Source organism: Perognathus longimembris, chromosome 6, assembly GCF_023159225.1.
Source record: "Perognathus longimembris pacificus isolate PPM17 chromosome 6, ASM2315922v1, whole genome shotgun sequence".
In the NCBI taxonomy this organism is placed as follows: domain Eukaryota; kingdom Metazoa; phylum Chordata; class Mammalia; order Rodentia; family Heteromyidae; genus Perognathus; species Perognathus longimembris.
This window is the reverse complement of record NC_063166.1, coordinates 14,188,401-14,212,889: the sequence shown is the minus strand read 5'-3', so window position 1 is coordinate 14,212,889 and position 24,489 is coordinate 14,188,401. Positions and strand designations below refer to the sequence as shown.

Here is a 24,489-nt window from a genome sequence, read left to right as displayed (position 1 = left end):
CGGCTCCTCAATGGGCTCGGCCACCGACCTCTGAGCGCGCTCACCGGGCGCCCCGGGAGCCGGCGGGCAGTGGCCCTTACCGGGGACTCTCCAGCGGGCCAGGGGGACAAAAGTGGCTCTAAATCTGGCACATGCACATTGAAGCAAGTTAATGGATTTAATAGGAAGCACAGAAGCAGATAGTGCCAAGCAGCAAGAAGTAATGGGTTCACATTTGGTGAGTGGGGCAGCATTTCCTTCTCCCACTGCTGCTGAGAGGGCAGAAATTAGCCGGATTCAGTATGAAATGGAGCCAAATTCTCAGTATCATTATGGATTCTGGCTCATTCTGTTATTCCTGTAACTTTTCTCAGACTATTCAAACTATCACCATAGCACCTACGGGTTTAGCAGCTACTCTGTGAGCTGCAGGAGCCCCAGGTGCTGAGTGTGAAGCCTTGTTTGTTTGTGCTGCACTCTAACCTTACACCTGCCCCTTCCACATGTTCTGCCATTTTGTGAGACCCCATCCCCAACCTAGGACATCGAACATTGCATCCCTGAGGTGGGATGCTCTACAGGACGGGCCCAGTGTGGTCTAGTTTGTGTCGTTTATTCTCTTTTTTTTTTTTGGCCATTCCTGGGCCTTGGACTCAGGGCCTGAGCACTGTCCCTGGCTTCTTCCCGCTCAAGGCTAGCACTCTGCCACGTGAGCCACAGCGCCGCTTCTGGCCGTTTTTTCTGTATATGTGGTGCTGGGGAATCGAACCTAGGGCCTCGTGTATCCGAGGCAGGCACTCTTGCCACTAGGCTATATCCCCAGCCCCTGTGTCATTTATTCTCTTAACTCATAGCTTTCTTCCAACCAGTTGCTTTCCTCTTCCTTCTTTTTTTTTTTTTTGCCAGTCCTGGGGCTTGAACTCAGATCCTGAGCACTGTTCCTGGCTTCTTTTTGCTCAAGGCTAACACTCTAGGTTTTAAGCCACAGTGCCACTTCTGGCTTTTTCTATATATGTGGTGATGGGGAATCGTACCCAGGGCTTCCTGTATGTGAAGCAAGCACTCTACCACTAGGCCATATTCCCAGTCCCATGCCTTTCTCTTCTTTTGTTCAGGTCACATAGCTTGAACGCAGGGGCCTCATGCTCTGACTTGGCTTTTTTGCTCATCCTAACACTTTATCCACATTTCAGCTTCTGGCTTCTTACTGGCTAACCAGAGCGAAGAACCTCACAAACTTTTTTGCTCAGGTTGGCTTCGAACCTCAATCCTCAGATCTCAGCCTCTTGAGTAGCCAGCAATACAGGAGTGAGCCACCAGTGCCTGGTGAAAATTCATCCTTTAAGTCTCCAGAGCCTCCTGTGTGAAAGGCCTTTTGGGAAAGTATCAGGTTTGACAGGAAAAACACCTCTTATTGCCGCCACTGCCAGGGGACACTCAAAGGGGAATGAGAGCAGCATCCACTGAAAGAATAAGAGCAGGCAGAATCCTCCATAGAAACGGAGAGACAAGAAATCAACACAAAAGAAGGGGATGGATGACCATATGGAAGCCTGAGCATAGGACAGCCTGGCCACAGGAAGCCTTTGCTGCTCATGGTCCTGAAGACAGGACAAGGCTCTGTTTGTGTCAAGGTCTCCATGATGACAGGTCCTATGGGGGCAAGGTTTGTTGTTTGTTTGTGGCCAGTCCCTGGGGCTTGAACTCAGGGCCTGGGTTCTGTCCCTGAGCTTCTTTTGCTCAAGGCTAGCACTTTACTACTTGAGCCACAGTGCCACTTCTGGCTTTTTCTGTTTATGTGGTGCTGGGGAATCAAACCCAGGGCTTCCTGTATGTGAAGCAAGCACTCTACCACTAGGACACATTCCCAGTCCCTTGTCCATCCAATTTTAAGAATCTTTTCCTTAAACTAATTCATCAAGCCTTCACACTAAGGATTTACAGTAACAAGTTTACAGTCAGACTCTTACTTTTCAGTGTAGTCAGGTGTGTCCCAGTGGACCATAGAGCCGTGAGGAGGTGCAGATGTCCCTGCCCTGCTCTACTCCAGCAGGAAGTTTGTGGAGAAGGCGGGTCAGTGTGGGGACCGTGGCCCTGGTGGGAAGGGGAGGCCGGGTTTCCCTACTTCTTCACACTATGCCTATAGGAATTCAGACACACTCAGACATCTTTGCAGAAAGAGAATTCAGGATTTATTTATTTTTGCCAGTCCTGGGACTTGAACTCTGGGCCTGGGAGCAGTCCCTGAGCTCTTCAGCTCAAGGCTAGCACTCCACCATTTTGAGCCACAGCACCACTTTGGTTTGTCTGATAGTTAAATGGAGATAAGAGACATTCCTGTATGGGCTGGCTTTGAACTCAGATCCTCAGATCTCAGCCTCCTGAGTAGCTAGGATTATAGGCATGAGCCACTGGTGCCCAGCAATGCAGGAATTTTCACGTTACCACAGAGTCTTGCACTAATTTGTGTTACTCAGTCCCACACAGGCAGCTCTTTAATACTAGGAAAAAAAGAGTGATGAGCAAATTCAGTGTGGTTCCTATAATGGCAACATTCTGACCAACCCTTCACTCAATAAAAGTTTAAATTTGTGACTATTTGTCACAGAAGAAGAGGGGTTATGTCCCCCTCTTCTTTGCCTCCAATTCAGGTCCCACAGGGTCTTACCTTCTTGCTGTAAGAGACTCATTTGAGCTCTGGGCACTGTCAGTACCTGAGGTGGAAAGAATAACAGGATGTACTCAGAGCCCTAAGAAGATATTGAAGGAGGAAGTATGGACTAGATGACCTGGTGGCTTCTATCTACACTTCCCCACAACTCTCAGTGATGCTTGCCCACAATGAATTATTGTTTTCTTTCTTTCTTTCTTTCTTTCTTTCTTTCTTTCTTTCTTTCTTTCTTTCTTTCTTTCTTTCTTTCTTTCTTTCTTTCTTTCTTTCTTTCTTTCTTTCTTTCTTTCTTTCTTTCTTTTCTTTCTTTCTTTCTTTCTTTCTTTCTTTCTTTCTTTCTTTCTTTCTTTCTTTCTTTCTTTCTTTCTTTCTTTCTTCTTTCTTTCTTTCTTTCTTTCTTTGCCAGTCCTGGGGCTTGAACTCAGGGCCTGGGCATTGTCCCTGAGCTTCTTTTACTCAAGGCTAGCACTCTACCACGTGAGCCAGAGCGCCACTTCTGGCTTTTTCTGTCTATGGGGAGTTGAGGAATCCAACCCAGAGCTTCATGTATGCTAGGCAAGCCCTTAACCACTAAACCATATTCCCAGCCTCCGATTATTATTTAACATATGAGAAAAAAGAAACTTTAAGAGATCAGAAAACTGGGCTGGGAATATGGCTGGTGGCAAGAGTGCTCACCTCGTATACATGAAGCCCTGGGTTCCATTCCCCAGCACCACATAAACAGAAAAAGCCAGAAGTGGTGATATGGCTCAAGTGGCAGAGTGCTAGCCTTGAGCAAAACGAAGCCAGGGACAGTGCTCAGGCCCTGAGTCCAAGCCCCAGGACTGGCAAAAAAAAAAAAAAAAAAAAAAAAAAGTAAGGAACTGCCAGGTACTAGTCGCTCATGCCTGTAATCCTAACTACTTACTCAGGAGGCTGAGACCTAAGGGCCATGGTTCAAAGTGTTCCAGGCAGGAAAGTCAGAGAGTCCTTTATCTCCTATGAATTACCCACCTCCCAGAAGCAGAAGTGTGGCTCACATGGTACAGTGAGGTGTCGAGGGGTAAGGGAGGTGAAGAAAGTCCAGGGACAGCACCCCGGCCCTGAGTTCCAGCCCACACATAGAAAAATGTAGGTAGCTGGACATGAAGCTCAGGAATAAGGCATTTGTTTCAAACGCTGGAGCCATTAGGTTTATCCCGGGCACCAAAAATAAACAACAAAAAGAGCCGTAAAATTTCATTGATGAGGAGTGATGGAGGAACTACCACCAATTCCAAAGTACACAGACCAAAACACTTACCAGTTGTCCCAGAAGGAAGATGCTTGTCTCTTGTGAAAGGACAGTTCCTGCCATGCCAGAGGACCATGTGGAGATAATCACAGACAGGAGAAGAAGGTTCATAAGGAGGTTTATTAGTGGGGCCATAGTTCCCACGGGAGAGGGAGCTACATGGCGTCTGCACCTTATCCAGGTGGCAGCTTCTCTCTCTCTCTCTCTCTCTCTCTCTCTCTCTCTCTCTCTCTCAAGTGGAAGTAGGTAGGTAGTGAGTAGGAGTAACACATTAGGGTGGATCTGGGGGCTAGTGGGAGGGGTACCAGGCTGGGAGTAAGGGCAGAGGTTGTTTCTTCTGGAGCTACTTCCTGCTGTAAAGGGGCAAAGTAGTCAAGGGTCCCTGAATCGTCATTTGGCCTGGTACCATCCAAGAAGTATTTGTTTGACAGTTTGGTTGGTAAAAGTCCTCATCATTTCCACGAGAATGGTTATCAGGGCCAATGGCTGTCATGGTCTCCTCTGGCTACCTCCTGCAGCTTGGGCACATCAAGGAGTCACTGGGCCTGGGGTCTTCAGGGTCCAGATCTGTGCTGGGCAGAGAAGTGTAGTAAGAGGATGGCCTTGAACTGCAAGTTCTGAGGTGGCGACCTGGGTGAGGGATGTTATCCTGTTAAAAGAGACTTTTGAAAAGGTAAAATGCTGACAAGTTCACAGGACCAGTTAACATGAACAACATAGGAGAACACACCCTGGGCACAAGCCAGAAAAGTTCCATTTGGAACATAAACCCAATTGTGGCCATTACAAGGAAGGAGGAATAACTGGGCTGGGGGCAGGAAGGAAGTGTTTAGGGATAGTGGACTGGTTGGGAGCAACCAGTCAGAAGCTAATATATATCAAGTAACAAAGGCAAGAACTCAAGTTTTTGTCCAGATGGAAAATGGACAGGTATGGACATTAGGTGGGTAAACAAGTATTCCCCTTGATCTCCTGGCTCTGATTAATTTTGAAAGGGCAAGTATAAATTGACTCCATTTAATTGAATTCATCTCTTACTCCTCTCCATGGTTCCTCGTTGTCAGGATTGACCTCATCCTGAAGGTCTAGGTGCTCATTGCTTGGATAGCTTGTCCCAGTTGGCATTCATGGGATTTGAACTCAAGGCCTGGGCACTGTCCCAGAGCACTTCTTTTTTTAATTTAATTTATTTATTAATTGAACACAAATTTTTTGACAAGGTGTTGTGCAAAAAGGGTACAGTTACATAGTAGGGCAGTGTGTACATTTCTTGTGATATCTTATACCCTGTTTTTCTTTCCCTTTTCTAGGTCAGGTAGACATATATACAATATACAATGTATCAAGAACATATACAGTATCCACGTGGCCACGCCCAAGAATGTTCGCCTAGGGCTTTAAATGTAATGTCGATATTAGACCATATGTCGACAGTAGTCTTATATGAATGTACATACATAGCTTTTGAGCTATTGTATTCCCCTGAGAGGTCAATTTTTGACCTTTATACGTTGAGTAATTGTTTGGTTTTAGTTACATACTGTTGGGTCGCTGCCCCAATACTGTGAGCAATACTCTTTGACAAGCAGTTTTTGGTTTCACAGACTTGGTCTCTACTGTCTCTCCGTCTCCCTTTGTTAACAGTCATATATCAGGGAGATCATGCCCCTTTGTTTTCTGTGTTCTAGGCTTGTCTCGCTCAACATTATTTGTTTGAGTTCTGACCATTTCCCTGCGAATAACAATATTTCACCATTCCTAATCGCTATGTAGTATTCCATTGTGTATAAGTACCATATTTTTTGGATCCATTCGTCTGTGGAGGGGCATCTGGGTTGTTTCTATATTTTGGCTATTGTGAATTGTGCAGTGATAAACATGGAAGTACAAATGTCTTTTTGATATCTTGGGGTTTGCTGTTTAGGATAGATGCCTAGGAGTGATACCACCAGCCATACGGTTGGGTCATAGGGTAGTTCTATATTGAGCTTTTTGAGAAACCTCCATACTGTTCTCCAAAGTGGTTGTACTAATTTGCACTCCCACCAACAATGGAGAAGGGTTCCTCTTTCCCCGCACCCCCTCCAGCATTTGTTGTTGCCTGAGTTCAGAGTATAGGCCATTCTAACTGGGGTGAGGTGGTATCTCAGGGTTGTTTTTATTTGCATTTCCTTTACTACCAGGGATGTTGAGCATTTCCTCATGTGTTTCTTTGCCATTTTTATATCTTCTCTTGTGAAGTCTCTCTTTAGCTCCTTTGCCCATTTCCTAATTGGTTTATTGGGCTTGGAGGGGCTTAGTTTTTTGAGTTCTCTGTAGAAGACAGATATCAAGCCTTTGTCTGTTGCTGTGCTGGTAAAGATCCTTTCCCATATGGTTGGCTGTCTTTCTAGTTTGGTGGCTATGTCCATAGCTGTGCAGAAACTTTTTAATTTGTAGTAGTCCCATTTGAGTCTTTCCCTTATTTTTTGTACCCCTGGGACTCTATTCAGGAAGTTCCTTCCTGTGCCTGTAAGTTCTAGTGTCTTTCCTACTCTGTTCTTCAGTAGTTTCAAGGATTCAGGTCTGATATTGAGGTCCTTGATCCATTTTGAGTTGATCTTGGTGCATGGTGATAGGCTTGGGTCTACTTTGAGTTTTCTGCATATGGCTGCCCAGTTCTCCCAGCACCGGTAGGTGAAGAGGCTATGTTTATTCCATTGCATGTCTTTAGCTCCTTTGTCGAATATCAGCTGGCTGTGGGAGTGCGGTTTTATTTCTGGATCTTATTCTAATCCATTGGTCTTCCAGTCTGTTTTTATACCAATACCAGGCTGTTTTTGTTATGATGGCCTAGTAGCAGAGCTTGAAGTCGGGTATTGTGATACCTCCTGCACTGCTTTTTTTGCCTAGAATTGTTTTGGCTATTCTAGGTTATTTGTTGTTCCATATGAATTTATGGGTTGCTTTCTCTATTTCAGTGAAGAACGTAGCTGGGATCTTTTTTTTTTTTTTTTTTTTTTTTTGGCCAGTCCTGGGCCTTGGACTCAGGGCCTGAGCACTGTCCCTGGCTTCTTCCCGCTCAAGGCTAGCACTCTTCCACTTGAGCCACAGCGCTGCTTCTGGCCGTTTTCTGTATATGTGGTGCTGGGGAATCGAACCTAGGGCCTCGTGTATCCGAGGCAGGCACTCTTGCCACTAGGCTATATCCCCAGCCCGTAGCTGGGATCTTGATGGGGATTGCATTGAATTTGTATAACAATTTGGGCAATATGGCCATTTTCACTATATTGATTCTGCCTACCCATGAGCATGGGAGGTCTTTCCATCTCCTTGTGTCTTCTTTGATTTCCCTTATTAGATTTTTATAGTTTTCATTAAATAGGTCCATCATGTCCTTGGTTAAGTTGATCCCTAGGTACTTTATTCTTTTGTTGGCTACTGTAAATGGAATTGTTTCCATAATTTCCTTTTCTGCTCATATATTGCTGGTGTACAGAAAAGCTGCTGTCTTTTGTGGATTGATTTTGTATCCTGCTACTTTGCCAAAATGGTTTATTAGGTGTAGGAGTTTGGGTACTGAGTTTTTTGGGTCCTTCAGATATAAGATCCTGTCGTCTGCGAATAGGGATAACTTGATTTCTTCTTTGCCGATGTGGATCCCTTTGATGTCCTCCTCTTGCCTTATTGCTATGGCTAGAGATTCTAGCTCTATGTTGAAAAGAAGTGGGGAGAGTGGGCATCCTTGTCTTGTTCCTGAGTTTAGGGAGAATGATTTAAGTTTCTCTCCATTTAATATGATATTAGCAGTTGGTCTGTTGTATATGGCTTTTATTGTTTTGAGGAATGTTCCATCTATTCCTGTTCTCTCCAAAGCTTTTAATAGGTATGGATGTTGTATTTTGCCAAAGGCTTTTTGGGCATCGACTGTGATAACAATGTAATTCTTGATTTTAGATCTGTTTTTATGGTGAATTACGTTGATTGATTTACGGCTGTTGAACCATCCTGTGACTGTGGGATGAAGCCTACTTGGTCATGATGTATGATTTTCTTGATCAGTTTCTGGATTCTGTTAGCTAATATTTTATTGAGGAGCTTTGCTTCTGTGTTCATTAGTGATATTGGTCTGTAGTTCTCTTTTTTTTTTTGGGTCTTTGCCTGGTTTGGGAATGAGTATGATATTAGCTTCGTAGAATGAGTTTGGAATTTCTCCCTCTGTTTCTATTTCGTGGAAGAGTTTGAGGAGTATTAGTATTAGCTCATCACTAAAGGTTTTGTAGAATTCATTGGTGAATCCATCTGGGCCTGGGCTTTTCTTTGTTGGGAGGTTCTTGATTACCTCCTGTATCTCACTGTAAGTTATTGGTTTATTTAGTTGATTTATTTCTTCTTGGTTCAGTTTGGGCAGTTTGTACTTCTCTAAGAATTGATCTATTTCTGTAAAATTATTGTTTTTTGCTGAGTAGAGGTTTTGGAAATAGCTCCTTATGATTGTTTGAATATCGTGTGTACTTGTTGTAATTTTTCCGGCGGAGTCCTTGATTTTACCTATATGAGTCTCTTCTTTTTCTTGTAAGTCTTGCAAGGGGTCTGTCAATTTTATTTATTTTCTCAAAGAACCAGCTTTTAGTCTTATTTATTTGTTGAATGGTCTTTCTATTTTCAATCAGATTTATCTCTTCTTTCTCTTCTTTAATCTTTGTGATCTCTCCCCTCCTAGTCGTTTTAGATTCTGTCATTTCTTGTTTCTCTAGTTGTTTTAGTTTCATCGTGAGTTTATTCACCTGCTCTGCTTCCATTCTTTTTTTTTTTTTTTTTCTTTTTGTCCAGTCCTGGGCCTTGGACTCAGGGCCTGAGCACTGTCCCTGGCTTCCTTTTGCTCAACGCTAGCACTCTGCCACTTGAGCCACAGCGCCACTTCTGGCCATTTTCTGTATATGTGGTGCTGGGGAATCGAACCCAGGGCCTCATGTATACGAGGCAAGCTCTCTTGCCACTAGGCCATATCCCCAGCCCTCTGCTTCCATTCTTTTAATGTGAGTGCTGAGGGCAATGATCTTGCCCCTCAGTACTGCCTTAGCTGTGTCCCATAGGTTTCTTTGTGATGTATTTTCATTGTCATTGTGGCTTATGAATTCGTTGATTTCATCTTTAATTTGGTCTGTGGCCCAAGTGTTGGATAGCAGTGTGGGATTTAGCCTCCAAGAGTGTGTATAGCCTCTGTGGTATCCTTTGTTGTTGAGGGTTACCTTCAATCCACTGTGATTAGATATAATACATGGGATGACGTCAATACTTTTGTATTTGCTGAGGTTCTTTGTGTGGGCTATGACGTGGTCTATTTTGGAATATGATCCATGGGCTGCTGAAAAGAAGGTGTATTGGGTCTCTGTAGGGTGGAAGATTCTGTGTAAGTCTGTCAATCCATTTGGGATATGGTGTTACTTAGGTCCTCAGCTCCCTTGCTAATCCTCTGGGTGTTGGATCTGTCTCTTAGAGAAAATGGGGTATTAAGGTCACCCACTATGATTGTGTTTGCGTCTATCTAGTTCCGTAATTCTGTGAGAATTTGCTTGACATATGTAGGGCCTCTTTTGTTCGGTGAGTATACATTTATCACGGTGATGTCTTGATTCTGGATTTTTCCTTGTATTAATATGTAGTGTCCTTCTTTGTCTTCTCTTTTTTTTTTTTTTTTTTTTTTGCCAGTCCTGGGCCTTGGACTCAGGACCTGAACACTGTCCCTGGCTTCTTTTTGCTCAAGGCTACCACTCTGCCACTTGAGCCGCAGCGCCACTTCTGGCCATTTTCTGTATATGTGGTGCTGGGGAATCGAACCAAGGGCTTCATGTATACGAGGCAAACACTCTTGCCACTAGGCCATATCCCCAGACCCCCCTTCTTTGTCTTTTTGAGTTGATTTTAATGAAAAGTCCAGCTTGTCTGAGATCAGATGGCTACACCTGCCGTTTTAGTAGGTGCATTTGCTTGGTAGATCTTGCTCCATCCTTTCATTCGGAGCCTGTTTTTGTCTCTTGCTGTAAGGTGGGTCTCTTGTAGGCAGCAGATGTCAACTTTTTGTTTGTGGATCCATCCTGCCAGTCTGCTCCTCTTTTTTTGGGGGGTGGAGGGGGCCAGTCCTGTGGCTTGGACTCAGGGCCTGAGCACGGTCCCTGGCTTCTTCCTGCTCAAGGCTAGCACTCTGCCACCTGAGCCCCAGCACCACTTCTGGCCGTTTTCTGTATATGTGGTGCTGGGGAATCGAACCCAGGGGGCCTCATGTATACGAGGCAGGCACTCTTGCCACTAGGCCATATCCCCAGCCCCAGTCTGCTCCTTTTTATTGGAGAGTTTAAACCATTTATATTTAAAGAGATCAAGGATAGGGTATTTTTTCTCCTTGCATTTTCTTGTTGGGCTGTTTTTTCCTCTTTTTTTTTTTTTTCTTCTTGTCTTTAGTGAGTTGTTCTTTCTGTTGGACTTTGGCTATTGTAGTTTCTTTCTGTTTCTGTCTGTGTGTCTTGTACAATCTCTGTTGGGTGGGGCTCCCCTCTTAGAATTCGCTGTAGGGCTGTTTTTTTATTCACATACTCCTTTAGCTCCTCTTTGGTGTGGAAAGATCTGGTTTTCCCTTCGAATGTGAACTCCAATTTCGCTGGATATTTGATCCGAGGTTGCATATTTTTAGCCTGAAGTACTTGCATGGTGTTCTTCCACTCACTTCGTGCTTGGTAAGTTTGTGTGGAGAGGTCAGCTGTTATTCGAATCCTCTTCCCATTGTAGAAAATTTCTTTCTTTGCTTTGGCTGAATTCAGAATTTGCTCTTTAATCTTGAGGTCTGAAGTCTTGAATATTATGTGCGTTGGGGTGGCTTTTCTGGAGTCTGGCCTGCCAGGTGTCCTATAGGCTTCGGTTACCTGGATGGGGTCCCCTGTGAGATTGGGGAAGTTTTCTGCAATAACTTTATTGAGAACATGTTTAAGCCCTCTGCTCTTGTATTTGGCTCCTTCTTCTATTCCAATTATGCGCAGATTATATCTCTTGTCTTTGTGCATTAGTCCCTGGATTAGTCTGCCCTGAAGCTTCACTGTTTCTTGGAGTGTGGTCATTTTCTGGTTGTTGTCAGCTGCTTCATGGTCCAGGCAAGAGATTCTGGATTCCATATGGTCCACTCTTTGTGTTATGGTTTCAATTGAGGAGTTTATGGATGTCAAAGAGCTATTTATGGAAATTTCTTTCTTTAAAGAGTTGTATTTTACAGAAAACGGCCAGAAGCGGCGCTGTGGCTCAAGTGGCAGAGTGCTAGCCTTGAGCGGGAAGAAGCCAGGGACGGTGCTCAGGCCCTGAGTCCAAGGCCCAGGACTGGCAAAAAAAAAAAAAAAAAAAAAAGAGTTGTATTTTAAATCTATTTTTTCATGCATTTCAATTCTCAGGATGTGAAGGTTTTCTTTAAAGAAGTTTTGCATTGTATCCATTTTTGCTTCCATTTCTTTCTTGGCTTCCTGGATGTCCTTCAAAATTCCCGCTCTAAACTCCTGGAATTGTTTTCTGATTTCATTTCTGATGCTTTCTATCATTGCTGTTAACATGGCCTCATTTGCTTTTTTATTCTCCATCTCCTCTTCAGTCGTGCTGCTTTTTGGAGCTGCGAGTTGGCTTGCTCTTTGATGAACTGTGTTATGTTTCTTTGTGATTTGCGCATCTGGAGATCTGTGGATAGCTTCTCAGGTTTGGTTTGTGGCTCTGCCCTCCCTCCTGTGTAGGCGAGTCTACCAGAGCAGGTGCTGCCGCTGTGACCCCGCCCACCTGTGCGGGGTATGCCTACCGGAGTGGGCACTGTCGCCGGGGCCCCGCCCACCTGTGCGCTGTGTGCCCGCTACAACAGGCACTGGCGCTGTGCCCTGTCCACTTTAGCGGGGTACGCCTCCCAGAGCAGGTTGTTGGGTTGTGTTTGCTCCCTCCCGCGAATCTGTTGTGGGGGGCAGTATGTGTGGGGCCCACTGTGTGGGGGCGCACTGACCGTGCGTGGGATAGCACTCTCAGACCTCGCCTCCGCTGCGGGGGGGGGGGGATATCAGGCCCAAGTGTCCCTGCTGTGCTGGTATTGCCCACCAGCGCCTGTGATTTTAGTTGTAAGAGTCCGTGAGGTCCAGGCGCCTCGGGTGGGGCTTGCACTGCCGGCCGTCCCCCCCCCCCCCCCGCCCCTGTTGGGAAGGGGGCAGGGCCAATTAGGCCAGGTCATGAAACTGTGTGGCCTTGGGGCTGCTCCGCCCTTCCCCTGCTAAACTGACTTCCCAGCGCCTGATGGGAGCTTCCCACCTGATTTTGGGGTTCCCTCGGGGTGGGGAAGGGGAGGGAGGGAGATCTAGCTTCTTTGTAGGGCTTGGGTCTCTGATAGCTGGTCTCCCGTTGGGTGAGGGGGTAATGGGGGACTCACTGATCCTGGATTGTGTGTGTGTCCCGCGCAGCCGTTGGTCCTTCAGGGGGTGGCGAAGTGTTGTGGTGGCTTCCCCGGTTCCCTCCTTCTGCCGCGCCGCCGTCTGTCCGAACCTGGTGTGGACCCGAACTTCTTGTCGCTGCCATCGTATGTCTTGGTCCACACCCTCCCTAGTGACCGTGGGGTCTCCTGCTGTCTGAATTCTGCGCTCCTGGCAGCCTGGCTGCCGATCACCAGGTTCCCCTTTCCCACCCTGGCCCTGTGTGTGTGGGGCCAGGGTCGTCTGGTAGGGGTAGGGGGCCCCGGAGATTCTCCGGCTCAGAGTAGGTTTTCGGCTCTTTTTTATTTTTATTTTTTTTTGGCAAGTCCCTGGGCCTTGGACTCAGGGCCTGAGCACTGTCCCTGGCTTCTTCCCGCTCAAGGCAAGCACTCTGCCACTTGAGCCACAGCGCCGCTTCTGGCCGTTTTCTGTATATGTGGTGGTGGGGAATCGAACCTAGGGCCTCGTGTATCCGAGGCAGGCACTCTTGCCACTAGGCTATATCCCCAGCCCAGGTTTTCGGCTCTTCTTTTTTACTCCTTTGTGTTTTCCTCTGTATCTCCACTGCTTCTGGCAGCTGGTTTTGCTGAGTTCTTGATAGGGCGTTGGGTGTTGGAGTTCCCAGCTGGCTATTCAGTTGGAGCGAGTCGGGGTGCCTCCCTACTGAGTCTGCGCCATCTCTCTTCTCCCCTGAGCACTTCTGCTCGCGGCTAGTGCTCTACCACTTGAGCCACAGTGTCGTTTTCAGCAATTGGCTGGTTCTCCTGAGCCAAGCTTCCAGTCTGGCTGTTTGCTGGTTAGTTGGGAGATGGGTTTTAGAGGGATATTTTTTTCTTGCCTGGGCTGGTTTCAAACTGCAATCCAAGGAGTCTTAGCCATAAAATCCCTTTTTATTTCCAATTAAAGCAACAGGAGAACAATAGGAGTAGAGGTTACCTGTAATTTGTTGAGAATTGACCAACAAATACTTACCAGAGTTCTGCTGTAACACTTAGAGAACAGCAGACTGAATGAGATCCATGTGCCATCAAATCAAAGCATGTCATTTAACCTTACTGGCAGGTGGTAGAGAACACAAATGAATAACAATCAAGAGGGCAAAGGGTCAGGACAATCAGCTTCAGCAGATCTGAGGTGGCTGTGTCTTCCATCCTGAATCAGCAGGCTTCATTAGTCATGTGTAATGGAGACAGGCAGGAGAGATGGGTTGGATCTGGGCAAGGTTGGAGTGGCATCTCTTAGAGTCCCCCGGATAGATTTTCACACCTCCTGCTGGGTTGCCTGCAAATTCCTACACAGACTGGTTAAAGACATTTGAAATCTCCCAATAGTCCCTGGTTGCTTACACTGAGTACTCTGGCTTTTGTAGGCTGGTACCCTACTGGTGTAAGCAAGGTGACAACGTTAAAAAGATTTTAGAAGGCTTTGGCCTTTAACTATCCTCCTAGTCACAAAATCCACACAGACCAAAGTCTGACCAAGTAAAAAAGTAAAAAAGTAAAAAAAGTTGCCATCTTCCTTTCTTCTTAGGTCTTTTGGGGGTTTATTCTAGTTCTTGAACTCAGTTCCATGATACCAGCCATGAAAGTTTTTGCTCAAGGCTTGTGCTCTACCCTTTGAGCCCCAGTTCTACTTCCATTTTTGGGTGTTCAAAGGAAGATAAAGAGTCTCATGGGCTTTTCTGTATGGGCTGGATTTGAAGGGTGATTCTCAGTTCTCAGTCTCCTGAGTAGCTATGGTAACAGGCAGGAAACAACAGCACCAAGCTTAAGTAGTTATTTACATGATTCTAATATGACAGTGACAACCAACAACAAAGCAGCTAGACTCATATTAACATCGAGTGGTCAAATGTGGAAGCTACAGTCGTGGAAGAATTAAAACCATACTCTGGGAAATTTTTATACTTACCCTGTACTCCATCTTGATTGAGAGTTATAAAAAAAAAGTCAGCTGATCACCAGTGGCTCATGCTGGAAGTGGTGCTGGGGCTGAACCTGGTAGAGTGCTATCCTTCAATAAAAATGCTCATGGACAGGGCCCAGACCTGGGGCTCAAGCCCAAGGACCAAAAAAAATAACAAGACAGAAAAACACCATCAAAGCAGACACTGGTGGATCATGCCTGGACTCCTGGCTACTCAGGAGGCTGCCATCTTCTGATCATGGTTTGAAGCCAGCACTGACAGGAAAGGCTGTGGGATTTCCCCAAAGCAGGAATTCCAGCGGTGGCTCAAGTGGCCCAACACTAGCCTTGACCAAGAACAAGCTCAGCAACAGCTCCCAGGTCCTGCATTCAAACCCCAGATTGGCACACATCAAAAAATTCCTTAGGCTAGGAATGTGGCTTAGTGGTAGAGTGCTTGCCTAGCATGCATGAAGCCTTGGGTTCCATTCCTCCATACCACATAAACAGAAAAGGCTGGAAGTGTGGGGAGCCAAACTTGCAGCTAAATTCATTCTGACCTATGGCTGTGCTGTTATCACCAGGATATGCTAGATGCAAGGACATTTGTTCACAGCCACTATCCGGAATTGCTTTGCTATGTCTTTTGCTATGTCTGCGCCTTGCTATGTCCACTGGAGTACATTCCTATGTTAATCAACCTCATCCTGTGTTTATTGTAATCAAATGTTGCGAACTTCAAAGCCTCTTTGTGTCCAACACTATGCAGGATTTCCAGGGGTGGCTCAACTGGCCCAACACTAGCCTTGACCAAGAACAAGCTCAGCGACAGCACCCAGGTCCTGCATTCAAACCCCAGATGGGCACCCATCAAATTTTTTTTTAGGCTGGGAATGTGGCTTAGTGGTAGAGTGCTTGCCTAGCATGCATGAAGCCTTGGGTTCCATTCCTCAGTACCACATAACAGAAAAGGCTGGAAGTGGGGCTATGACTCAATTAGTGAAGGCTAGCTTTGAGCAAATGAAGCTCAGGGACAATACCTAGGCCTCGAGTTCAAACCCCAGAACTGGCGAAACTAAATTCCTCAAGTAAGAATCTTTTCTTCAGAACTCATCTCAAAGAAATCTACTCAGCAAATCCCAGAGTCCTCCTGGCTATCAGCAGAAACAGAGAAGATGAAGCATTGAGGTTTACACAAGGGGATGGTTCATTTAAACTTACCCTAGATATCCACTTAGCAAATTCCATCAGATCTGTCAACACTTCCCTCCAAGGTGGTGGTGAACACCTAGAACCACAGTCATCTTCCCTGTCCCTACACCCACACTGTCACCTGTGCTGTGGCACTGCCTTCCTCCTGCATGACATGTTCCTTCCTTACTCTCTTGGTTAGCCAGCACCGGCCTCTCCTCACCAGAACACATGCTCCACAACGATGACTTTCCTGCATCTGCAAACAGATGCCAATGTCTTAAGAACACTGTTGGGCTGGGAATGAGGCTTAATGGAAGAGTATCGCATAGCATGCATAAAGTCCTGAGTTCTATTCCTCAGTACCACATGAACAAAAAATCCCACTAGTGATGCTGGGGCCAAGTGGTAGAGTGCCAGCCTTCAGCAAAGAAGCCCAGGACAGTGCCTAGGCCCTGAGTTCAAACCACAGGACTGGACAAGAAGGGAAATAAAAGGAACTACACTGTTCAGTAATCAGAGAGTGCAATCACCCAGTCTCTGGCAGGGGATTCTCATATTAATTTGGATTTGGAGGAAGAAGTTAGGCAGAAGGGTGTGTGTCAGCCCAATGGCCTCCTTTCTGAGAGCTTCAGCTCCTTTCCCAGAACCAGGCAGGCAACTCCCCAGAGAGGTCATTCACAGGGCCAATTGGTTCAGGCAGCAAATAACGGGACTGTTCCCCTTCACTTGAGCTGGCACTGCCTTGGAGCAGTTACCACCACATAAGGTAACAAGACCCCTTAAAGTGACCTTTAGTGTGGGCAGCCGCAGACCCCTCATCTACCATTAGGGCAGATGGGATAAATCCCATCCCTCCATGATGAAGTCCCTGGACTACATGTCCATACCAAGCCCTCTGCCTCCTTGGCCCACCTCTAGATTATAACTAGACCCCTCAGAAAATGGCAAGTGTTTCTTTTCTTGTAAGAAAGAGCCTTGCCAGTCCCTATGCCGGCAATAAGGTTTTCTTTGCTCCCTGTGCCTGGATGTCTATGTCGTTTTGTGCAGGGCCTAACCATGTGTTTGCTCAGGGTTGGCAGAAAGGGCAGGGCAGAGCTGGAGGCACAGCGCCCCTCATGGCAGCAGGAGGCAGAGCAGGGCAGTCACAGTCAGGGACCAGAGAAAAACACAACACCCAAAGAACCCCACACAAAATTGGGCCCCTAGTTACACTGTTCCATAGAATTCTTTTTTTTTTTTTTTTTTTGGCCAGTCCTGGGCCTTGGACTCAGGGCCTGAGCACTGTCCCTGGCTTCTTCCCGCTCAAGGCTAGCACTCTGCCACTTGAGCCACAGTGCCGCTTCTGGCCGTTTTCTGTATATGTGGTGCTGGGGAATCGAACCTAGGGCCTCGTGTATCCGAGGCAGGCACTCTTGCCACTAGGCTATATCCCCAGCCCCCATAGAATTCTGTTCACACTCGAATCCACAACACACTAGGTAGAGTGCTCAGTACCCAATTCTCCTAGAAATGCCCTGACAGACACTAGGGGACAGGAGCTCTACTAACTTCCCAGGTCCTATCAGTCCATAAAGATCAGCACCACAGTCTCCACCTCACTCTGCTTTTCAATGCAGGAACTGGGGTTGGAGCAGAGCTGGCACTAGCCAGAGCTCAGGGCAGGTCGAGGGAAGGTGGAGAGGATCAGGAAGGGAGCTCACAGGAGAACCCTGAGGTCCCAGCTCTCTGCTCTTCCCACAGCGGGCTCCCTGAAGAGCACTGGGGAAAGGACAGAACCACTGTCCAGGAAGCAGTGCTCCAAGGAAAGGAAGCGGCCTCAAACTGCCTTGCTCCACTCCACACTCACCCGTGCAGGCTGCCTTGTGCTGTGGGAGGCAGTGACAGGAAAACATCTCCTGCTGCTGTCAGAGGGACACCCCGAAGGGCGAGAGGACCCCATGCAGGATGACAAGAAGGGGAATAACTTGGGAGCAAAGCATGAATATAGGACTCTGGCCTGACCTGAATCTCACCTGGGCAATCTGTGCTGTATCCTAGACAAAAAGCCCTGGGAATCTCTCAGGTCTGTGATCACAAGTTCTCAGGGAGAAGGTTCTAGAAAAGGGACATGACTAAGGAGCACAAAAGACAACCCAGGTAAGGACTGACAACGTGACCATCAAAGCTCCAAACACAATAATATCCACACTCCGCTGATCACAGGCAACCCTGTCCCCACCAACAAAACACTCAGCCCAGCAAACGTCATGATTCTGAAACATCTGTGTTTTATTTTCTATCTCAAGTTTTAGAAATCATCCTTTGATATATTTACTCTTCAACCCTATCTCATGACAACAATTGAAAAAACAGACCCACATCCACATTTTCTTTATCGATGGGGAAGTGAGGAGCTGCTGCTCAGAGCAACCTAAAGTGCAGTCAGGGATGGGGACGCCCTGGCTCCTCCTCTGCTGGGCAGCAGGTGGATGGAGAAAGACACCCAGCCCAGTGTGGGGAGGGTCGGTGCTCAGGGCTGGGCTGGGCTCCTCATTTCCTCACAGGATGCTGACAGGACACAGACACCTGCACATGTTCAGATCTCAGGTGAAGGAAGAGAAGTCAGGAGCTCATGGTGTCCAAGAAGGAGGAGGAGAGGCAGGAACAAATGTTATTCCTCTCAGTGCCACACAAAGCAGCCGTTCACACTACAGGAGAAAAGACAAGGAGAACAATTCAGATCAGTTACTGTGAGAGACACATTCTGAGCAGCCACCTAACCCCCAAATCCATGGGCCCTACAACCATAACACAGCCTTCCTTGTACCCCAGCCCTGCCCCCACCTAGGGGCCCCAGATTGTCACCTTTTTCTGTTCTGAGGGAAGCATCAGAGCCCTGGTCACTGTCGTCTCCTGTGGTGGGAGAGGAACTGGTTAGAGCCCACAGGCGGCACTAGAGGAATTCTGGGTGGATGAGCTCCACAGCTCTCTGCACCACAACAAAGGTCACCTCCCTCCCCTCCCCTGTGATACTCACTTGCAGCCTTGTCATAGCCTTCTCTTTTCTCACCTGTAAGGAGAAAGGACCTGTGAGAGGTGGGGTACAGGAAATGACACCAGGACCTGAATGAATCCCATGCCTTGAGCTCCTGAGGACTTTCCAGAAATATGACTACACAACCAAGGAGCATGGGGAGCAATGAGCACCACTGCTGGGAAGAGAGACCCCAGGACCTCCTGGATTCTGCCTCAGTGGGGACCTTCCCTGTGGCCCTGAGTGCTGGCATGTGCTTCCTCTCACCACCCTCAGGAGGGGAGTTTGTGACTTCCACTTTCCAGGTGACTGCAGGACAGGAGCTGTCAGGCTGGGGAAGGCCCTGAGGGTGGAGCAGCTTCCCGTTATGTGTGCAGGGCACATTGCTACCTGGAGCCTGAAACCCCTCCAGTGGTCCGGGAATTCAGAGCTCCACCTGCCTACCTTCATTCCTCTTCCTCCACAGCATAAAACCCCCCACAGCAGCTAGAATAACCAGAACTGCCAGGCCGATGACAAGTCCGATGATAGAAATGGCAGGCTGAGCAGGAGGCTCTGGGAAGAGAAGGGAAAGGATGATGAGGGGTGTGACCCCAGCTCTCAGTGCTTACCTGCTCAGGGCCCCAGATGCCTCCTGTTTCTCTGACCACAAGCTCTGTGCCCTCAGCCCTTGCTCACCCCACGTCAGGGCGAGGGGCTCAGGCAGCCCCTCATGCTGCACTTGGCAGTTGTATCTCTGCTCCTCTCCAGAAGGCACCCTGATAGCTGCCCACTTCTGGAAGGTTCCATCTCCTGCAGGCCTGGTGTCCACAAGCTCCATTTCCTGGGTCTGGTCTTCTCCATCCCGCTGCCAGGTCAGGGTGATCTCCGCAGGGTAGAAGCCCAGGGCCCAGCACCTCAGGGTGACCTCATGGTCAGAGGTGGGGTGGTGGGTCACACGTGCCTTTGGGGGATCTGAGAAGAACCCAGAAATTCAGATTGATCTCCTTGCCTCCCAAGGGGCACTTTGCCAGCTCTGGTGACCAGACTAAATACTGACAGCACATCAAGAGGGAGGGGGGCAAGGATGGCTGATACAGCCTGGAAGTAGGTTTCCTTTTTTTTCTCCAGTCCTTGAACTCAGGGCCTGAGCACTGTTCCTGGCTTCTTTTTGCTCAAGGCTAGCACTCTGCCACTTGAGACACAGTGCTACTTCTGGACTTTTTCTGTATATGTGGTGCTGGAGAATCGAACCCAAGGCTTCCTGTATACAAGGCAAAGCACTCTTGCCACCAGGCCATATTCCCAGCCTCTGCAAGTAGGTGTCTAGAATAATCTCCTAAACTTTGCAAAACTGTAGAGTGAGGTTGAGATGACCCATGACCCAAAGCCCCCAGCCTCTCAAGAGTCACTCTGTCTCTGTCCTGGCTAGAGACAACAGATTTTCTCTAAAAATCCTGGAGGAGACTTCTAGCCACACAGGGTCCTGTTTGAGGACAAATGCTGGGAGCTCCTGGTGGTGCCCAGGGCCACCGCGAGAGTGGAAGGGACCTGCTGGACATTTGTTTCAGGGACAGACTTCCCCTCCGTGCATGGAGAACAGCAAAGTGTCTCCCCTTACTGTCCTGAGGTGAAGATGGAGCTCACAGCCACTCAAACTCCATACGTGAAAGGCAGGAGGGCGCACTGCCCTCTGTACCAGAGGGAGGGTGTGCTGGGGTGCGTCCCATTCTCCTCTCTAGTTGTGGACTGGTGGGGGACAGTCACAGGAGATGGAAGACCCCGGCCCCTGGTACCTGTGCGCAGCAGTGTCTCCTTGCCGTGTCCCAGGTATCTGTGCAGCCACTCCACGCACGTGTCCTGCACGTAGGCCCTCTTTTGCTCAGTCACCCCGGTCCTCTCCCACTTGCGCTTGGTGATCTGAGCCGCCATGTCCTCCGCGGTCCAGGAGCTCAGGTCCTCGTTCAGGGCGATGTAGTCCTTGCCGTCGTAGGCGTGCTGATAGTACCCGCGGAGGAGATGACCGTCTGGACCCACTTCGCAGCCGGACATTCTCTGGATGGTGTGAGGACCTGCCCCGCCCCCACGGTCAGCCCCACGCCGTGGGGACTTCGGCCTAAACCCGGATGAACCCGGCCCCGACCCCGCGGCTCTTTCCCGGGATGCCGGTCCCCCCGCAGCTCCCAGCCTTGGGTGACCCTCAGTCCTGAGACCCCGGGGGCTCGGGCTGGTGGGCGGGGAGGTCGAGGAGGGGTCGTGACCTCCGGCCCGGGTCACTCACCGTCCCCGCTCTGGTTGTAGTAGCGGAGCGCAGTCTTCAGGTTCTCTCTGTCAACCTGTGCGTGGCTCTTGCAGATCCGCGTGTTCCTCTCCCAGTACTCGCCCGGCTCCTGCTCCATCCACAGCGCCCGCGGCTCCATCCTGGGGTTCGCGGCGTCGCTGTCGAACCCCACGAACGGCGTGTCGTCCACGTAGCCGACGGCGATGAAGCGGGGCTCCCCGCGGCCCGGCCGAGACACGGAGGTGTGGAAATACAGCAGGGAGTGGGGACCTGCGGGGAGGGGGGGGGGGATGAGACCCGGGGCCAGGACCGCTCGGCGGAAGGGCCGGGACTCGGAAGATGAAAAGGGGGCGGTGGGATGACCCCGGCGGCGCCCAGGAGAGGGGACCCCAGGACGGTGCGGGCGGAGGAGACGGGGACGCGGCTTCAGGGTGCTGCCCACCCTCCCCCCCCCTCCCCTCTCGCTCTGCCCTGCAGACTTCGCTCTCCTGCTGTTCCCAGACTCACCCGCCCAGGTCCCGGTCAGCGCCAGGGCCCCCGACAGCAGCAGCAGGACGGACCGGGGCGCCATCACCCCAGCCTCTCAATCTGGGCAGAACCTGAGTCCCGTCAGCTGCGCGGGGACTTTAGAACCCGGAACCCCAGTGACACTGATTGGCTGCTCCAGACCGTGGCAGCCAATGGAAGCGAGAAGCGGGGCCGCGTCACCAGTGTCCGGGCAGAAGCCGCCGACACAGGTTGGAGAAGAAGTGAAACTGGGGAGGCCGGGAATCCCCAGCGCTGAGCTTCCGCACCCAGAGCCGCCTCTGGGTCTGAGACCCTGAGATCTGTGCCGGGGGAACCCGGGCTTGGCCTGATCCCTGTCCTCCCGCTCCAGCACCCTGTACCAGAATTTTCTGCGTTCCTGTCCCGGGGATCAGTTCAGGGGTCTCAATGGGTTTGCTTCCATGATCTCTGCACACACAACATTCCTGTGGGCCCCAAAGTTGTTTGCCCCGTGTGTATTCTATCTGTCGGTATTCACCACGTTACACACGAAACTGCCCGGAAAGCAGGTGCCTCATGTCTTGTAATCCTAGCTACTCAGGATGCTTAAAGGTGAGGATAGAGATTCCAAGGCAGCCTGGGCAAGAAGTCCCTGACACTCATCTCCAATTAATCACCAGGTAACCGGAGGTGGGGCTGTGACTCCACGTGCTAGCTGTTAGTGGAAAGGCACAGGGCTAGCACCCAGGCCCTGAGTTCAAGTCCTCCATCAACAACAACAACAACAATAGAAATAAAAATGGGTGAGGGTGTAATAAATATGACAAAAAATATACTCACTAGCTTATTATGTAACTGTACCCCTTCTGTACATCACTTTGTGAATAAAATTTAATTAATAAAAAAAAACTTTAGGGGCTGGGAATATGGCCTAGTGTCAAGAGTGCTTGCCTCGTATACATGAATCCCTGGTTTCGATTCCCCAGCAGCACATATAGAGAAAACAGCCAGAAGTGATGTTGTGGCTCAAGTGGCAGAGTGCTAGCCTCAAGCAGAAGTGCTCAGGGACAGTGCCCAGGCCCTGAGTTCAAACCCCGTGAATGCCAATGGGGGCAAGCCATCCCAGCAACAAGCACTTAGACCCCTGGGACTCAGCCAGTTCAGGGAACAAGGATCATGGAAAGGAGTAAGAGGAGAATTATGTCACATCCTAAATAGAGTCTCTTTGTCTCGCCCTTTCAAAATTAATCAGCCGGGGATCAAGAGATAGTAGCTTGTCCATCTAATGTCCATACCTGAGTATAAGAACTATCTAGGGGCTGGGGATATGGCCTAGTGGCAAGAGTGCCTGCCTCGTATACATGAGGCCCTAGGTTCGATTCCCCAGCACACATATACAGAAAATGGCCAGAAGTGGCACTGTGGCTCAAGTGGCAGAGTGCTAGCCTTGAGCAAGAAGCAGCCAGGGACAGTGCTCAGGCCCTGAGTCCAAGCCCCAGGACTAGCCCCCCCGCACCCCCCCCAAAAAAAAGAACTATCCAAGTCATCCAATTTTTAACTGTGTGCCCTAAACCCTTTCTTTTGCCCTAATATTTTTTTTGTCCAGCCCCTGCCTCATGAGACTTCTTCCAGGCTTCATTCAAGGACTGGCATCTACCACCAAGGGACCCTGCTGCTCACCTTCTCCAGGAGGGGCCACATTTCTGCCTTTTACCCCTAATGCCGACACCCCTTGCCAGCAGGAAGCAGCCAGAGAGAGTCTTGGCCCTTTTTCATAACTATTCTTTTTTGCCAGTCCTGGGCCTTGGACTCAGGGCCTGAGCACCATCCCTGGCTTCTTCCAGCTCAAGGCCTGCACTCTGCCACCTGAGCCACAGCGCCCCTTCTGGCCGTTTTCTGTATATGTGGTGCTGGGGAATCGAACCTAGGGCTTCATGTATGGGAGGCAAGCTCTCTTGCCACTAGGCCATATCCCCAGCCCCCTTATACATAACTATTAAAAGGCTGGAATGTAAGGTCCTCTCCCTGAGGGCTCCATGTAGATGCCCCCACCTCATTGTCTCCATAGGTAACCTGCAGACCTGGAAGCAATTACCTCCCCTTTCCCTGAGGTCACATCCTAATCCACCTGGCCACACCCCTTGCCCCTGCCCTAGATATAAGGCAGGGTTGGGTGGGGGTCCCTCTCTCTCTCTCTCCCTTCTCTCCAGCGGCCATGGATCATCTTGGCCACAGGCCAGCAGTTCAGTAATAAACTTTCTTTCCTGCCTGAATACCGTGTGGTGTTCTCCTTTACCTGCTACCTACTTTAAAAACCTAACAAGAAATACTTGACTTGGGGCTGGGAATATGGCCTAGTGGTAAAGTATTCCCTCCATATACATGAAGCCCTGGGTTCGATTCCTCAGTACCACATATATAGAAAAATCCAGAAGTGGCACTGTGGTTCAAGTCGTAGAGTGGTAGCCTTGAGCAAAAAGAAGCCTGGGACAGTACTCGTCCTGAGTTCAAGCCCCAACACTGGCAGAAAACAAAAAAAGAAAAGAAAAGAAATACTTGACAGGGGCTGGGGATATGGCCTAGTGGCAAGAGTGCTTGCCTCGTATACATGAGGCCCTGGGTTCAATTCCCCAGCACCACATATACAGAAAATGGCCAGAAGTGGCACTGTGGCTCAAGTGGCAGAGTGCTAGCCTTGAGCATAAAGAAGCCAGGGACAGTGCTCAGGCCCTGAGTCCAAGGCCCAGGACTGGCAAAAAACAAACAAACAAAAAAAAACTCATGTCTTTACTTGTTCTTTGAACTTCAATCCTCACCTCTCAGTCTCTTCAGTAGCTAGGATCACAACTTGCTTCTGACTTTTTGATGGGTAATTGTTGGTTAATTGTTGATTTCTCAGATTTGTCTCCCTAAGATGGCTTCAAGCCATAATCCTCAGATTTCAGTCTCTTCAGGATTACAAGTGTGAGCCACTGACACTCAGCTGATTCAATATTATTTTCTCAAAAGTGAAACAAAAAGACAGCTGTTGAGGTATGCCAAGTATATGCCCTTCTCTACACCAGTGGCCAATTGGGTAATATACACACAATATCTGGCTGGTCCCAGAAGAGAGGGACTGCTGTGCTGCTGTGGTTGGAGCCTAGCCAGCCTCTCTGCTAGCTGTGCTGAGTGTGAAACCTCAGGCTCAGCAGGGGACCCTCATTCCCCTTCTCCTCTCAGACTCATTGCTATGGAAGTAGCATT

The 24,489-nt window shown here is 48.9% G+C and overlaps 2 protein-coding genes across 3 annotated transcripts in view; both read right to left on the bottom strand.

Moving 5' to 3' along the window:
- LOC125352794 (saoe class I histocompatibility antigen, A alpha chain-like) overlaps positions 1–24,489 on the bottom strand; it is a 62,898-nt gene that overhangs the window by 22,203 nt on the left and 16,206 nt on the right. Inside the window, exons 6-7 of one of the 2 annotated variants that reach the window (XM_048348165.1) lie at positions 2,648–2,693; positions 2,332–2,480 (exon numbers count right to left, since the gene is read on the bottom strand). In XM_048348165.1, the coding sequence (XP_048204122.1) occupies positions 2,453–2,480; positions 2,648–2,693 (74 nt within the window). In that variant the 3' untranslated portion in view covers positions 2,332–2,452. Of the gene's footprint in view, positions 1–2,331; positions 2,481–2,647; positions 2,694–24,489 lie in introns of those variants that run through there. The other variant, XM_048348167.1, reaches the window with a different exon arrangement.
- Positions 17,732–21,400, bottom strand: LOC125352790 (class I histocompatibility antigen, Gogo-B*0101 alpha chain-like). Its single transcript, XM_048348161.1, has 8 exons — positions 21,265–21,400; positions 20,758–21,027; positions 20,273–20,548; positions 19,176–19,451; positions 18,942–19,052; positions 18,501–18,533; positions 18,329–18,376; positions 17,732–18,171 (listed from the first exon to the last, which is right to left on the bottom strand). Exons 1-8 carry the CDS (start codon positions 21,326–21,328, stop codon positions 18,167–18,169), a joined length of 1,083 nt encoding a protein of 360 aa, XP_048204118.1. The 5' UTR covers positions 21,329–21,400; the 3' UTR covers positions 17,732–18,166.

Bases quoted from the DNA above. Each gene is read 5' to 3' on its own strand.
- LOC125352790 (XM_048348161.1), bottom strand. From the start codon at position 21,328: ATGGCGCCCCGGTCCGTCCTGCTGCTGCTGTCGGGGGCCCTGGCGCTG. The intron at 18,534-18,941 runs GTAGGCAGGTGG...TTCTCCTTACAG, and splicing joins GTGGAGGAAGAGGAATGAAG to GTGAGAAAAGAGAAGGCTAT. The intron at 18,377-18,500 runs GTGAGTATCACA...CTCCCACCACAG, and splicing joins AGGCTATGACAAGGCTGCAA to GAGACGACAGTGACCAGGGC.